The sequence below is a fragment of the Neovison vison genome, chromosome 8 (genome assembly GCF_020171115.1).
Source record: "Neovison vison isolate M4711 chromosome 8, ASM_NN_V1, whole genome shotgun sequence".
NCBI classification, from domain to species: Eukaryota; Metazoa; Chordata; class Mammalia; order Carnivora; family Mustelidae; genus Neogale; species Neogale vison.
Genome location: NC_058098.1, coordinates 13933471 through 13950512, shown reverse-complemented (window position 1 = coordinate 13950512; position 17042 = coordinate 13933471). Strand labels below are relative to the sequence as shown.

The 17042-nt window shown below is 51.8% G+C and overlaps 1 protein-coding gene across 2 annotated transcripts in view; it reads right to left on the bottom strand.

Moving 5' to 3' along the window:
• ELMO2 (engulfment and cell motility 2) overlaps nucleotides 1-15575 on the bottom strand; it is a 38096-nt gene extending 22521 nt beyond the window's left edge. Inside the window, exons 1-5 of one of the 2 annotated variants that reach the window (XM_044262913.1) lie at nucleotides 15507-15575; nucleotides 3981-4108; nucleotides 3616-3656; nucleotides 3089-3161; nucleotides 2727-2777 (exon numbers count right to left, since the gene is read on the bottom strand). In XM_044262913.1, coding sequence (XP_044118848.1) covers nucleotides 2727-2777; nucleotides 3089-3161; nucleotides 3616-3656; nucleotides 3981-4058 — 243 coding nt within the window. In that variant the 5' untranslated portion in view covers nucleotides 4059-4108; nucleotides 15507-15575. Of the gene's footprint in view, nucleotides 1-2726; nucleotides 2778-3088; nucleotides 3162-3615; nucleotides 3657-3980; nucleotides 4109-9078; nucleotides 9314-15506 lie in introns of those variants that run through there. The other variant, XM_044262912.1, reaches the window with a different exon arrangement.
• Nucleotides 15576-17042: the final 1467 nt, after the last annotated feature.

Below are 17042 nucleotides of genomic sequence, written 5' to 3'. Positions count from 1 at the left end.
AAAATGACAGTCCTGGGGAAATTTTAAGAATACCGCAGGACTGGAAGCTTTCAAAATAGCTTTTTCAAAGTGATGGCTGGTGACCAAGCCTTCTCCCAGCACATGAACTTTCCCCAGCAAAATGCTTGCTTCCTTGCTGCAAGCTCTAGCCACAAGCCTTCCCGAGCGTCTGTTGGCCCTTCCTCCTGCTGGACTTCCTAGCTTTACAGTCAGGGCCCCCGCAAGTGACTGACCTGCAATTTGTCACTCTCTATTTTTTGTCTGTTAATTAATATTCTCAGCTGGAATGGAAGAGCCTTGAGAGCAAAATGCTCCCGCGGTCTTTATCTTTTCTTCCAGAGCTCAGCAAGTGACTGCAGCCCAGTTCCTGCTGCTGACCGAGGAGTCAGGTCTGGTCCCCTCTCTCTCTCTCCCCTCTGCCTCTCCTCTTTTATTATCACAGAGATGGGCCTACAGCAGCCGCAGCTCTGGATGACACAGAAATCCTCCAGACTCCCGCGGTGGAGAATACGCACACCGCGAGAAAAGGTCACCGGATAGAACCATTTGAAGAGCACTGGTCTGCATCACACTTGGAAACTTCCAACTCCAAATGTTAATTTTCCTCCTGAGACAGCATTTCTGGGCTGCCGCCTTCTGCTCTGGAGAGATGTACTCCTGGGAAAGTCAACTGCTCAGCGCAGGAGGTCTGGAAAATGCTTCAGCACGTCCCCGAGAGCAGCTCCCAGACGGTTATATTAAGCTAGCAGATATTAAGCTAGCAGAGCTGATTGGCCGGTGGGGGGTGGGGCGGGATTGGGAGTCAGCAGGGGTTGGGTGGGTGGGTAATGAAGTCCTTAGGGTGAGAAAGATTCCGGAGAAGGGGGAAAGCAGGCCGACTCACTGGTGAGAATACCGGCCAGGAGTCAGACAGCCCCCGGTCCGAGAGGCAGTTCAGCCATGTTTTTATCGTGTGACAAGAGGCTAGTCACGTAACCTGAGTCTCAGTTTGCTCATCTGTAATACGGGGCTATCACGAGTACCCATCTCTTCGGGTATCTGTCAAGATAAGAGGATATGCTGCATGTGAAGCGCTCGCTCGGTGTTCTGGAACTATTAGCTGTTACTACTGCGCACCACCCTGCTGCTCAGAGGGACTGGTCTCTTGCCTCGCCAAGAAAACAGGTGCCATCACAGCCTTAATTTTCTGGCAGCCCTTCTACACCTAAGTGAACCCCCCCCCCCATATCGGTCATCCTCCTTAGGGACCGAGCGGTCAAAAATCCCTCCACCCGGGCTTTGGGTTCCCCCTGTCCTGACCCAGTGAGGTCCTGTTCCATTAATCACCCCCTTTCCTGCACCGTCAACCTTCCTCTCTTTCAACTTAACTTCTTTTCAAAGACACAAAAGAAACTGCAACAGAAGTCAGCAGCTCTGAAGGGTCAGAGGAGGTGGGGAACTGGGTAGATGAGGCATGGGAGAGGGAGGGAGACCTTCCACTTTATCTTTGTCAAACTTTTTGATTTTTGCAACCCAGGAATGTTTTACCTCTGTTTAAAAAGCATTATCTTTTTGGCTCCACATCCCCGAGTTCCTGCCTTCTGCTGTCTACTTCCTTTTATAACCAAGCTTCCTGATAGTGCGGTGAAGTCGGGGACCTCACTTTGCCACCGCTGTAGCCCGGCTGTCACTCATCACCCCACCAGAACTGTCTTCACAGAGGTCACCCGGGACCATGGACTTCCTGGGTCAGTGAACAACGTTTCTGCTCTCGATCGACTCGATCTCTGCTTGCTGCAGACCGCGCCTTCCTCTAACTTGACAGTCCCTGCCCACTCCCTCTCGGGTCTCCTGGTTTTCTCTCTGCCTTTCTAGTCGCTTTCTTAGTTACCCTTCAGGAGCTCCGGCAGGAAATCAGGGAGTCGCCTCAGAGTCCTCCCTCTCCTTCCATGTCCAGGATATCACCCCATCCCCGGGTTTACCTCTAAATAGCTCTCATGCCTGTCCCCTCATCTCCACTGTCACTTGCCTTCGCTGCATGGGCTGTTAACATTCCTCATTAGCTTCTTAAAGATTCCTCCCACCACCAACCTTCTTTTTTTAGCCCATGTTCCACACTGTCACTACAGTGATCTTCCTAAAATATAAATCTAAACATAATGTACCTTCCTGCTTAAAATCTTTCAATGTCCCCACATTCCCTTCTGAATCAAGTCCAAACCCTTGAGCGAGCCGTCCGGGGCCCTTCCAGGTCGGCTTCCCACTGGCTGCTATAGGCCCCGCCTCCCCCAACAAAACACGTCACTCTGGTTGGGATACCCTTCGTTTTCTTATTTCTCTGGCCAATTCTTTCTTATCCTTCAACATCTGCGCTAAGCGTGCCTTCCTCTGGGAAGGTTTTCTGGGAATCTTCAGGCCGAACCAGGCAGCCCCTTCTCTGAGTCCCCACAGCTCCCTAAGCAACCTTCCGTCAGAATGCTTGAGAGGGGCCTTTGTTTGTTTACTCCTAACAAGGTTGTGAGAGCACAGATTGACTTATTTTAAGTCATTCTACACCCAATGTAGGGATCGAACTCACAACCCTGAGATCAAGAGTTGGATGCTCCACCGACCGAGCCAGCCAGGCGCCCCTCAAAAACTGACTTTTAAAGCTCTGTAGTCTTGGTTTCTAGAAGGGAGTCTGGCCCATGGTGGGTGCTCCTATGTGTGTTAAATAAATGTACTCCTGAGGAGAACCAGATACTTACCGGGGAGATGGCCAGCTGTAAGATAGTCCCATTCTTAATGTCACTGCGCGTCTGGGTAAAAAAGAGGAAAAAGAGTAACTAAGATACAATATTAGACCTGAGCAAGCCGGCTGACTCAATTTTACAGTAGTTGTAACTGAACCTCTTTGGTCAGGCCTCCTTCTGCGTGTGTCTTGCCCGAGAACTTCTCAGAACCCTTCCATGTGACCTGGGCCCTCAAGAGGAGAAGCCTCAGTTTTCCAGCCACCCGAGGAGGCAGGGCTGGCGTGCCCCAATCTGCCCGGGAGGCAGCCCCTCCCTGGGACACAGAAGCTGCCCCCCCCATCAGCAAGGCTCCCGCGCCGACTTGCTCCCGCACGCACCTGCTCGGTGATGTAGAGCTGGGGGCCGTCTGCATATCGGAGGGTGTAATACTCCGGGTTTGGCAGCGACCACCTGTGTGAGAAACCACAGTACAGCCGCCCGGGCCTTCTGCAGGCCCAGCTAAAAGCAGCAGATGCATTAATCCATTTCCAGCAGAGTCGCCTCAGGCTTTGGGCAGCCTGCCTGGAGGAGGGGGAAGACCCAAAGCTACAGGCTGAGATGCTGACCAAAAACAAGTGGCTCAGCCTTGGGTACCAACCGGTGCCGTCCAAGGCAGTCCGCATGACTCAGCGCGAGCCTCACAGCCCACCAGCGCCTCAGACAGCGCCTTCCTGGGCTCACAGGAAAAAGAAGGATTTCTACGAGGTCATAGGGACATCCTCTTCCACTACACCTCCTTTGTAAGACAACGATCCACAAAAGTTCCACCCCCGGGACCCAGCTAACTGGAGATTCCTCATGGTGGGGCGGTGTTCCTGCAGTTGTTAGCCTACCCTTGTCCAGAATGAGGGCACTTTCTACTCACCCATCACAAACTTCCTTGATGATGGATGCCAGGGGCCGTTTCTGAAAGAGAGAGAGAGAGATGGAGATCCTTTACCAGCAATCCATGCTATTCCCACCAAGGTTCTGACGAGGGCCTGCCTAGCAGGACCAGCCCAGGGCCCGAGTGGGGACTGCCTCCCCGACGGCTTCTGTTGGAGAGGAAACCTCTCTCCCAAGCCACAGGACCGACCCTTCATGGGGTGGGACAGACCTTGACCTTCCTGTTGCTGGCTCTTACTCCTGATGCCAAAGCCCACATCCCTGAAGACAACCCTGCCATGCGCTTCCCTGACGACCGCCTCTCCCGCCAGCATTACTGCTTCTGTCCTCCTTTCAGGAGCTCACCTGGTCGATTTCAAGGAGCTGAGCGTTAGCACCTGGCCACTCAATGGCTACTTTGACAATGTCTGATGGGGGCGGCATTGTTCCCAATCGGCCCTACTTCTCCAAGAAGCACACACCGACACAGCCGCCTGGAGACAAAGAGTCAGAGAGAAGGAAAGAGTCAGAGCGTCTGCCTTCATTTTTCACTAGTTAGATATTTTTGAGAATCAGAAGACAGTGTCCAAAGTAACATATGGAACTGCTTGGTTGGAATTTTTCGAATCACACCAGACCCTCTCCTTGGGCTTTTTGTCTCTTTTAGATTAAGTCAGCGAACAGAAATGGGACAAACCATCCATCAACTGCAGATCGGGCAGGAGCAAGGTCTGCCAACGTGACACTTCGGTCTAAAGGTCAGGAGGACTGTGTGGTAGAAGAATGGATTTACTGCAAATTCCCATCTTGGGACCTTGGGAGGGAGAAGCATATGCTCTGAGACAGATAAGAATAGGCAGAGCCTTTTCTTGGTTGAGTGGCTGGCTGACGGAGCCTGCCCACTTCTGTTCCGCTCTCATCCGAGGAAGATCCCAGTGTCGGCAGGGCCTGACCGCTTGCTCTCTCGCCTCCTGCCTAGTTACCGCTGCCACTCCTTCCCCCTCAAAGGACACAATGTGGAGCCTCCTCTGTGTGGGATGACGCAGAGTTCAGAAGATGGGGAGGAGAACTGGGACAGGAAATGCTATTTTAGTCCCTACTGCCAAGGGCAAGGGCTGCGGGAGCTCAAGTGTAGGGAGGTGAGGACAGCCTCACACAAAGGCCCCTCTATAGGAGGACGAGGCTCCGAAAGTACCTCTGACCCCCTCCCCCATTTGTCTCCAAAATAAAGGAAAATAAATCATTTTGAACGGGTCTGGAAGATGGGCCCATGTGACCAGTCTCCTAGGCAACCCGGCTAGCTTAGTGGTATTCCAAGCAGCAGCCAAAGCATCCTCTCTCCAAGGTCTGATGAAGGCAAGTCACTCGACTGATGGATTATTTCCATGTATATTTTACATTCCTTGCCGATAGGTTCAGGAGAGGCCTCTCTCTTAATGAAAAAGAACTTCCTCGGCATCCGCCAGGCTCAGCCGTTCACCTGCACATCAGGCTTCGATAATGGAGACAGCCTGGCTCTCCTGAACTCAGGGCAGAGCCGCTGCTAAGCTGGTGTTGGTGTGTGCTGCAGCTTTTAGGCCCAGACACAGAGTCCATTCTCACAGCCCTGTGAGCACAGGTCTGTCTGGTGAAAGGGGGAAAAGGCCCTTCCCCTCCACACCTGGGAGTCTCCAGGAGAGGGAAGCTTCTGTGACCGTTTCCTGGTCAGGTTGGGCTGCCCCAGAAGGCAAGTGTCAACAGTACTGGCATTTCCAGCACGTGACAACGCACAGATGGTTTTCCAAGCGCTTTCACTGACTCCGCTGAGCCCTCCCGGCAGCCCCAGGAAGTAGGCGGAATCAGACTGTTAGTTCTGAGACGACACAGCTGGAGCTCAGACGATGGTGAAAGGGCCCCAGTTCCACCAGCTAATAGGTAGGAAAGGGGACAGAACTTGGGGCTGACTTTGGCCTGCGCTCTTCCCTTCCCTGCTGAGCTAGTCTGAATTTCTGTTCGTTGGAACTAAATCAAGCCTAAAGGGCCTGTGGGGGGCAGGCCTGGTGGTCCTCAAAGCTTCTGCCACGTCTGTGGCTCCAAGCAGAATTTCCCGTGTGTGATGTTCGTGTGCTTAGACACACGATGAACTGTTCCCATTAGGACACCTCCTGGCTGAAAGGCCACATGGCAAAGCAGGGGTGGGACCGTGACTCTGGATGCCTAGGGCAGGCATCCTTATCCTTACCGGTAAATGTGCCATAATTAGGAGGTATGACTGTACAGTTGTGAGATCATTTTTTAAAACGGAGATATAATTTACATACGAAACGCACAGAGCTCATGTACGTGTGTATATATAGAATAGAAATACACCCATCTCTCTGTAACCACCACCCAAAACAGGACTTCGAACATTCTCATCACCCTAGAAAATTCCCTCCCACCTCCTTCCAGGCAATCCCCCACCTTCCAGCCCTCCAAGAGGCAACTCCTTTCTGATTCTCTCGCCATACCTGAGTGTGGCCCATTTTTGCACTTTGTATACACGGAAGCACACAGGATGGCCTCTTAGACCATCTGTCATTTAGTTCTTCTCTTTGAAACAAGTAGGTGGTGCAGGTGCGAGAGAAGGAGCTGGGTTGACTGTCCTGCTGAAGAAGCAACTGGGTTTGGACGCCATGGAGTCAGGACCCTGTCACAGTTCCAACACTAGGTGTCTGGGTGATGTGGACGTGGCCCTTTCACCCAAGCCTCGACTGTGGGATGTGAGTGTTGAACTAAAGCACGCGTAGACTGCCCCCTAAAGTCTAAAAGCCCATGGTTCTAAAGTAGAATTTACAAATCCAAATGAAGATCGCCCACTTCAAAGTCCACACCCAAGGCAGCCATGCCCTTATTTCCTGATGGTGCTGCTAAGAAGCCTTATTTGTTAGAGCTCCTTTCTGGATACTGTCTTTGCAGACAACGAAGCTAAAGCTCATAACTTGGCCATTCCACATTACTCGGACCCATCTTGGCATTTCCTAGGTTGACTGTCTCTTTCTTATTAAACCTTGCCCTGAGTGATTCATGGCTGTTTCAAAAATTCATATCCATTTTAAAGCATGGAGATTTGCAACTGCCAAGACTATTCGAGAGAGACTCCGAGCCCCCATTCTCAGCGATTCTGCCCTTTCTCACACAGGGCAGGCTGTCCATGTAAACTGAATGACACTCTCCCTAACCCTGCCCCAGCTGGTGGGACCTAGGTGAACACTGAACCTTAGCCGGATAAATCCAATTCTTTCTTTTAAATTTACAGACACAAGCTAAGGAAGCTGGATGCCAAGGGGTCCTGGGGCAGAAAGATCATCATCAGCCTCCGAGCCGGTACTGTGGCAAGATAAAGCCACCAGCAAGCCAAAGATACCAAGAAGCAAAAACCAAGAATCTTTTTAGAGGAAGCTGTTCTGCAGAAGAATCCAGAGATGTGTAGATAAGTGGAGGCCAGAAACCAAAAGTCCCAAAAACAGATGAAAAAGCCTGATGACTTCCCAGATCCCATGGCTCCAACTCCTACACTTGAGGTGCCTGAAATTCCCCTGGATCCTGCCCAAAAAGCCCTTCTTTAAATGGAACTAGCCTGCTTTTCTGTTCACTGCAACGAAAAGGCTTAAGACTGAGTTTGACCCCAGGCTTTGAAGGAACTCTGATCTGGAGGCCTGTGCAAGCAGCGGCGTAACAGGCAAAGGGTAATGACAGTGAGCAGGACCTTCCTTGACACGGGCTCAGTCTGGTGTCTTTAAAAACAGTTCAGTTAGGGCGCCTGGGTGGCTCGGTGGGTTAAAGCCTCTGCCTTCAGCTCAAGTCATGATCCCAGGCTCCTGGGATCGAGCCCCGCATCGGGCTCTCTGCTTGGCAGGGAGCCTGCTTCCTCCTCTCTCTCTGCCTGCTTCTCTGCCTACTGGTGATCTCTGTCAAATAAATAAATGAAATCTTAAAAAAAAAAACAATTATATAAGGGACTTCATAGTAATCATGTTGTATATAATAGTAATGGGTAGACAGCCTTTTGACAGTTGATCATTTTTTTTTTTTTTTTTAAGATTTCATTTATGTATTTTACCGGGTGGGGTAGCACAGGGGGCAGAACAGAGAGAGAGAGACAAGCGGACTTCCCACTGAGTGCAGAGCCCAGTGGGGGACTCACACCCCTAAGATCATGACCTGAGCTGAAATCAAGAGTCAGTCGCTTTACCCACAGGGCACCCAGGCGGCCCTGATTGCTCACTTTATTTATTTATTTATTTATTTATTTATTTATTTATTTATTTATTTATTTGACAGACAGAGATCACAAGTAGGCAGAGAGGCAGGCAGACAGAGAGGAGGAAGCAGGCTCCCTGTTGAGCAGAGAGCCTGATGCAGGGCCGGATCCCAGGACCCTGGGATCATGACCTGAGCTGAAGGCAGACGCTTTAACCCACTGAGCCACCCACACGCCCTGATCACTCACTTCTATGGCATTATTACAGCCAATGCTCAAGGAACCCTGAAAAATATCCCCACTGTACAGATGAGACAATTGAAGTTCAGATGGGTTGAGCTTGTCTGCCACAGGGCTCCTTCCCATGTCTCCCCTCCCTCCAAAATAAAGAAAGAAAGCACATCAGAACGGATCTCAAGGCTGAGTCATGTGACTTCAAAGTTAGTTCTTCTCCCTTTACGTAATACTTCTTTGATGCTGTATTACATAGTACTAGGGCGCTTTTCAAAGGACTTTACATATATTGATTCATTTAATCCACACAGCAACTGTGCGTGGTATACTTTTGCGCCCATTTAACAGATGGGACAACGCAAAGCACGGAGAAATTAAGGACCATGCTCAGTGTCACACAGCTAATAATAATAACTAGATTCCGGGTAGTCTGGTGTTGTTTGAAAGCCATGTGAGCAGCAGGTGAAGCCGTCCGTGGCCCGCAGCAGGTGTCTGGAGGACTCTGGTTTGCCATACCTGAAGCGAAAGCGCCCTGAAGGGAAGAAACCTGCCTGGCGAGAGCTCACTGGGCCAACAGGGAGTGGCTCCCCACTGTCTAGAGGACAGCCCCGCTTCCTCATGTGCTACTCGGTTCTCCGTCTAGCCACGTCTTCCCGGACTGCTTGCTGTTTCCGTGAGGCAGGCCACATTCTTCCATTTCTTCTGTCCATCCGCATGTTCTCTTCCTTCCCTGGACTGTCAAAAGAGCTCCTATTTAAACATCAAAGTCCAGTTCAGATGTCACTGCCCCTCTACCCTTCCGAGGGGTCCCCTTCCCTAGCGAAAGGAAACAGGATGGGACGACTGTGTTCTCACTGCACTCTGTTCTGACCTCTGTGAGGGCTCCTGTCCTCCTCTGAGACAGGTATTACTACTATTGTACACACTGTTATGATAGTTAAGTATTTGTGCATCTCTCTTCCTCACTAGCTCCTCCCCCAAGGAAGGTACACCCTGTCACCCACTCACCTAGCACAGCATTTGGCACACAGTTCTGGCCCAGCAAGCACCGTGTCTGCGCAAATCCTTCACCTCTGACTTCCTCCACTCCTGTGACCCAGCGCCGCCTCGGAGTGCAAAGGGACTGGCGTGAGTTGTTCTGGTTGTTTGGTGTTCCCTCCACGTCCCGCCACTTTCTAACGACACAGTATTTCCATGTTGAGAGTCTGGCTGTCGTCTCTGACGTCTCACTGGACGTGTCTCACTGCAAGACCAGGTTTAGCGCCCCTGACTCTACTGCAAAGAAAGGGGCGAGTATCCCACTGCTTCTCTGTGGAGGCGTCAGGAGGCAGGAGAGTAGGAGCGGTCGTGTTCTCCCGAGCCCATTCCCGGACGGAGGGTCCCCTTGTGGGGAACTCCTTCAGTACTTGCTTGCTAACTCTTCATTTTCATTTTAGAAAGGAAGTGGAAATTAGGTCGAGGCAATTCAGTAACATTGCAAAACTCTCAGGGTTATAAATAGCCTTCTGCTCGGCCGCTCAGCGGTGCTTGAGTTCAACAGCGAACAGCCGGGATAAGGGAGCTGTGGTTTCCATTTAGGCCCAGGGGGGCAAAGAAGTCATAGCCCTCTTCCAGATGAATCCGCTTGCCGCCCCTCACCTCCCACTCCCTTAAAGGCAAGTGCTGCAGACATCAAGCCGGCTGGCAAAACTCAACACGCCACAAACAGGAGAGAGGCACGCACTCGATCTGAGGACGGTAATTCTGCAAGGCAGGAGAATGAAAGCACACGTCTTCAAAGGCAAAGCTCAGGAAACAGAGAGAAATAGTACATCGGCATCTCCAGGGGAGCGGTCCCTAAGTGGCCTCTGGCAGGTGCGCTTGTAAAATCCACACAGTTACAAAAGGCCCTGTGGAGCTTTGTCTACCGTCACCCATGCAGTGACTGCTCCAGAGGGCTGGACTCTGCCGGCGGGTGACACAGCCCATGTGCAGAAAGCAAGTGAAAGAGGATCCCTTCCCACTAGCAAGGAATTCAGAATGAAGATTCCCGCTTCCAGCTCTCGGTCCTCCCCGCCCTCCTCCCCACTCTTTGAAGGATAAGGATTGACGTGTGCTTTTTTGTTCTCATCTTTTGCTTTTGATTCGGGGGGGGGCACAGGGATGGTGTGGGTGAGTCTGGTTTATGTTTCCTGCAACAGAGTCCACCACACCAGGAAGGGAACTAGAGGTCACACCCTCTTTCTAATTGAAACCGCAATCTCACTAGAGGCTTCTCCCTCTGAAATCTTCTCATCTGAGGAGTGACGCCACTTCCCTGAGTTCGGCCGCTAAATGGGGATGAGCTCTCAGGTCCAGAGGAGGGGAACTGGGTTGGCAGAGATTCAACTTTTGCCATGCACTGCTCGAAAGGCTGAGAGGGACCATCGTGACAACAGCGGCTGACATTTCTTTTTGTAGAAATTTGCCAAACACCAGCCTCACCCCAAAGCCACTAAGTTGGAGCCAAAGCACAGTGAGGAAGGGGACAGGAATGGGAACTGGGTAACTGTTCGGGCTTCTTCCCCTGAACACTTGTCCTAAGGATCACCTGGGTCTCCCCTTACCCTGCACAGAAGCCCTCTGCGGGGTTCCCAAGCATATAGAACAGAGCTCAAACTCCCTAACAGAGTGCTGACCCCAGTTCCACTCAGTGGCTCTTCAGGGTGGAAGTACCGTCCAGACTTTCCCGCGTAGATGCTAGCACGTCGCCCCAAACCATCTTGCTCCTAAACATCACGCTCTTCTGAGTCTGCGCTTTCTTTCTTTCTTTTTTTTTTTAAAAAGATTTTATTTATTTATTTGACAAACAAAGATCACAAGTAGGCAGAGAGGCAGGCAGAGAGAGAGGAGGAAGCGGGTTCCCTGCTGAACAGAGAGCCCGATGCGGGGCCAGAACCCAGGACCCTGGGATCATGACCTGAGCCAAAGGCAGAGGCTTTAACCCACTGAGCCACCCAGGCACCCCTGAGTCTGCGCTTTCACATGCTCTGCTGGCCTTCCACCTTAGCCAACCGGCAAACTCCTACTCATCCTTCAAGGCCCAGCTCACACATTCCCTCACTGGTGTGGCTTTCCTTGTCTTCTTCCCTCAGGCAGAATTAACTGCGCCCTCCTCTGTGCTCCCAGTCTTCTTACACAAACCTTCACAGCCCCCTGACTTCAAATTCTCTGTGCGGCCTCTTTGCTACTCAAGTGTGAGCTGCAACCAGTAGCACGCGCAGTGCCTGGGAACCTGCAGTCGTGGAGGACTCCCACCTGCTCGGTGGGAATCCACCTTCAAACAAGACCCCTGGCAGCGGGGGGGTCACATGCATGTTCAAGTGTGAGAAGCAGACTCTAGACCAGCAGTCCTCACCTCTGGTTGTGCACCATCGATGTCCACCCCGCACTCTGAACCCCTCACCACCCAAGTGATCCTAATGGTGGTCAGGGCTGAAAGCCACAGCCAAGAGGACTATTTGCCATCTGAAAGCAGGGACACATCCAGCCTGTGTCCCTTGCCCCCGCTTCCCCAATGTCTGCAGCACAATGCCTGGCACACTGCAGCACCTGCAGAATTCCACTAAAAATACCCTCCATGGGGTGCCTGCGTGGCTCCTGATGTCAGCTCCAGCCATGATCTCAGGGTTGTGAGATCGAGCCCTGCACTGGGCTCTGCACTGGGCGTAGACTCTGCTTAAGATTCCCTCTCCTTCTCCTTCTGTCCCTCCCCAACTCCCTCTCTAAAAATAAATAAATAAATAAATAAAATTAAATGAAAATAAATAAAAATACTCTCCAGGATGTCCTGAGACCTACTGCCTTTCAACAAGAATAAAAACACTGCAAAGAACTGTCCCTTGCCTAGAACTTTACAAATCCCTAACTATAATAGCCAGCAGATTTAGAAGGGTTCAGGGTTTACAGACTACTTGCTTCGGTTTTTGGAAGTGAAACAGACAATGAGATGGAAAATACTGATGAACTTTAAGGAACTGTTCCCTTTCAACAGCCCATGGGGGTTGCAACGGGGTGGCAGAGCTTGTGTAGGGAGGGGGTGTGGTGAGCCCAGAAGAGTCCTGGGTCATGGCTGAAGTCCCGGGCTGTGGGCCCAACTCTTTCAATACCAACCATAACAACACAGCATTGTTCTCACTGTAAAATCAGGCCAAGCCCTCTCACTTTATAAATAAGAGAACGGAGGTCCAGAGAAGCTGGCAAGGCCACACCACCAGTTAGGGACAAAAGAAGGTCTTGGTCCCCCATGTCTGGGTTAGTTCCCTCTCTACAGCACAAGGGATCTGACTGCCCAGATTCACCATGACCACAAGCCACTCCGGCGCTCTTGTCCTGATCTAATGAGGGGGTTAGACTAGATGTTTTTGAGGTCTCTTCCCACCTTGACCTTCTGGTAAGCCAGTGTCACTTAATGGTTAGGAGCTTGTGTTCTGGAGTGGGCCAGACCTGGATCTGGAGCTCAGCTCTAACAATTTCTGTATCTGTAAAATGGGGATTCGAATCAACCCTCCTCTCTCAAGTGGTTATGAATATTAAGTGAGATAATCTATGTTAATCATATAAGCGTGATTTCTGACACAGAGTAAGCAGAATTCCAGCTGTGTGAACTTGAAGAAGTTGCAAAAACATCATAACCACATTTCCTAGCATACAAAAACCCTACCCTTCAGGCTGCAGGAAATTGATGACAAAATGAGAACATATGTGAAGGCAATCAAGGAGGCAAAGCACCGCTGGTGGTGGTGTTCTTCTATAATAATAATAATAATAATAATATCAATTAGTATTATTATTTTCTTCCAGAAGCAGCACCTTGGAGACTTTTTAATCAGTTTCAGAGCCATGGCCACTACAAAGCCTGCCACATAACAGGCGCTCAACCAATCTTTCCTGATGACTCACATTAAACCACCATGCCTAGTGGGGTGACAAAGTCAAATGCCTTAAGCAGCCAGGCAGATAAGTAAATAAGCCAAGGAGCATCTATGCAGGCACTGAGGCAAACTGCAAAGCTCCCATCCCACCTAAAGGAGCTCAAATTCAACGCTTTCAAACACATTTCACAGCTTGGTTTCGACAACAATTTTGCAGGCTCTACTGACCACTGATTCTGGGTCTTCGTCACACCATGTGGTTGTCTTGGGCGTCACCTAATCACCCTATGATCTGGTCTTGTCCTTCCATGGTAAGCATCCTGAAAATGAGGGCTGTGCCTTACACTCCCCAGTCACCCTAAGTAGAACAGCGCTGGCCTCGCAGTAAGGGGACCCTCACTCGGTGAGCAATCGTGGAACTGAGCAGCCAGAGTGTTAACTCGAACGTGCTGCTCCCAGCACCACCAGGACGCTGTAGGCCCTGCGTATTTCTCTCCCCATCTCCCAGGACCACCGTGTAGACTGTGCTGAGAGGTATAGCAACTGAGTCAAAGAAGGACTTGCCTTGCAGGGTTTTCCTCCAGAATCATTAAATATGCTTGTTCCTGAGCCACCTAGACAGGTGGTACTGATGTGTCCAGACATATTACTCCACACGAAACCAGACAGAATGCGCAATATAGCCACAGGTGCCACCGTTCTCAAGTTTAGTCCCCACTTCCTGCACTCCCAGACCTCCTTGGCGCCTCCTAGAGGCAGCATAGGGTATAGAGAGACCAGACTCCAGAAGAACACACGGGGTCCTAGTCCTAATGTTCCCTCCTCCACTCACAAACGCTAGCGTGATCACCAGCAGGCAATGTAACTTTTAAGAGCTTCCTTATTTTTATTAGTAAAATGCAGGCAACAAGAACTACCCCAAAAGACTCTAAAGGGGATTAAATGCCACAAGTATACAAAGCTTCTAGAACTGCACAGCCCAAGAGGGCAGCCCCAGACCTGTGTCCTGTGTAGCTACTGAGCACGGGGTATGTGGTTACCACAAACTAAATCAGACCGCCTATAGGTAGAAAACACGTGCCAGACTTCAAGGACTTAGGGCACCCACAAAAATGGGAACTATCCCATTAATAGGGTCTTTATATCTATCGCATGTCAAAATAATATTATTTTGGAATATAATAGGTTAAGTAAAATGTGTTCCAAAAATTGATTTCACCTGCTTCCTTTTAAGTTTTTAATGCGGCTACTAAAAGATTTAAACTACCCATAGGGCATTCTATTTCTATTGGACACAAGGCATTGTTCTGCATAGAGCTTGGCACACAGAAAGTATTCCCACGTTGGTTTCCTTCCCCCACTGGCAGGCTATCAGGGACCACGATTCACACCCCCTTCCTCCTGTCAAAGCCAAGACCTCCACCCCCTTCTTTAATAAATGTTTACAGTGCCTGGTCCTGTGCAAGAGACTTGAGATACAAGGAGCAAAACCAGACACTATCTTCTAGGCCTTCTTATCTGGTGGGATGGACAGACATTCTAATACTTTCACAAATAAAGGTAAAACTGCAGTTGTTCAAGTGTGGTGAAGAAGTACCCAGGGTGACAAAAGTGGGGAATTCACCTGGAGAAGGAGTCAGGGTGACACCTGAGTGCAGATCTGAAGCATGAAGATGAGTTTACTGGACTAAAATGGGCGGGGAAGAGGGGGCGACGCAGAAGAAGGCTAATTGTAAAGACCCCGAAGAAAGCTAGGGCTTGGGATGTGTAAGGAACAGGGAAAGGACAGTGTGAAGAGAACTGAACAGGAGGGACAGGCTGGAGGTTCCAGATCTCCAGGGCTTGGGCGAGGATCTCGGGCTGACCCTGCAAGAGCTGGGCGGCTGGCCAGTTTTAAGCAGCGGAGTGTCCGGATCTGATGTGCATTTTGAAAATCCCACTGGCCACCGTGCGAGGCCCACAGCAGAGCGGCGGGAGAGCGTGGGGGCCCATCAGGTAGGACAATGCAACCGCCCAGGTAGGAGGCGACAGACGCCTGAACGGAAGGGGAGCGGCGGAGATGAGAAGTAGACGGACTTGGGGCCACAGAGCGGCCGGCTCCACCGGGCGGGGTGATGGGCAGCGTGTGCGTCGCGGCGGCGATGTCAAGAGAGACTCCCCGGCCGCGGCCGAGGGCCACCCAGCCGCAAACACTCCCCGGGCTCCCAGCGAGCGCGCTCCCACCCCGTCCCTCCCCCATCTGCTCGTCGCGCCCGCACGCTCCATCCTCCCACCCTTCTCCCTTCGCTCCCCCAGGCCCGGCCCGCCCTCTTCCCCACCCGACGCCACTCCTGGTGGGGAACCGGCGCCCAGCAGGGCCGCGACCCCCTGACGAACCGGCGCGGTGCAGCCGGGGCCCGCCCTCCAGCCCCTCAACCCCTGGGGCAAATGCAGGCCGCAGCCTCCGGCCCCCTTCCCGGCCCGGCCTCTCCTCCCCGCATCCCTCCGGCCAGGGCCCTCTCCGCGGCCCGCCACGCCCCGGCGCCCGGCGCCCCTCTCACTCACCAGGGCGCCGACCTAGGCCCAGCTCCCGCGCCCGGGTCTCGCCTCCGCGGCTCCTCCAGCCTCCGCCCGCCCCGCCTTCCCGGCACCCCGCCCCCGCAGGCCGACCCGGGTTCCTATTGCTCCGCTTCGCCGTCACGCTGAATCCTCTTTCTTCAATTGAGTTGCTTGCCTGTCACTCAAAGAAAGGCGGGCCCAACTGCCGGAGGGGGGGAAGCGCCGGCATGTCCCCGCCCCACTGGCGGAGGCCTCTTAAAGAAACAAGCTTCCTTCCCACCCAACCTCGCCACCCACTCCGCGTGCTGTGGGGTCAGAAGGAGCGGGATTTTGCAGCGGATCCAAGAGGCGGCCTTTTCTCCTTCAAACTTTTCTTTTGGCACACCCCGGGAGTGAAGGAAAAGGCTTGGGTTCCTTGTGACAACTCGGAGATTTTGAGGGCTGAGCTGTCCTCCGGTGGCACTCAGCCCCATGCCCAGCGGGCATGTAATGCACACTCAACAGTGGGGTAACTGAGTGGGAAGTGACAGTCGTGTCAGAGGCTGTGAGCAGCCGAGGCTGCTCACCACCGAGAGGGAGCTAATTATACCGGCACCCGGGGCTGACCGTGGGCGCTGAGTAGAGGCAGAGGGCTGCGGCTCAGCTGTACTGTCAGTGGAATCCCGTGGGAGGTGGCGTTTGTTACAGGGATCAGAGCAAGGCCGGAGCCAAGGCCTCACTCATGCTATCTCCCTATATACTCACAGCAGCCCCAATGTAGGTATTATGCCGATCCCTTTGTTTGGGATAAGAAAACTGAGGCTCCGCAGCGGGCCAGAGATCGCACAGCTAGTGGCCCGCAGAGCAAAATGCCCCACTGTGCTGGTTTGAGTCTGAAGTTTATGGTTTCAGCATTCTGTCTCACAGATCCTTACAACAATCCCGAGAAGTATGGATTTTGTTGTCCCATTTTACAGATGCTCGGCAGAGGCTGCGTGAGATGGATACTACCCCGAAAGGATTAAATAAGGACCACCACCGCTCATAGGGCCCCTTGCAATCTACAAAGCAGTTATACACGTGTTGGTTTATTCGATCCCTGAAACATCAGAGATGACTTTTGTAAGTCTTATTTTGCTGGTGAACAAACTGGTGCTCACAGAAGTTGAAGGTCAGTAAGAGCTAACATCAAGGCAACCCTGCCCCACCACCAATGTTGAGGTCCTCAGCAAACTTTCCCCAAAAGTCTACCTAGTAAATACTCAGCCATATGGTCTCTCTGACAACTACTCCACTTTGCACAGGCAACAGATAAACCGATGAGTGTGACTGAGTTCTCGCTGGTGGCCGGAGCCGTAATTTGCCCACCCCTGGTCTACCCGTTTGCTGGATATCAGAGTCTTGGGCTCCTCATGGCGACTTTGTTAGTGACCATACTGTGATTGTCTGTTCCTGTTGTTGTTGATGTCGCTGTCATCTCAATCCTTTTACAAAGGAGGAGTCGAAGGGGTGGCATGGTTAAGGATGTACCCGAGGTCAGTGCAAGAACTAGAAGTCAGATCC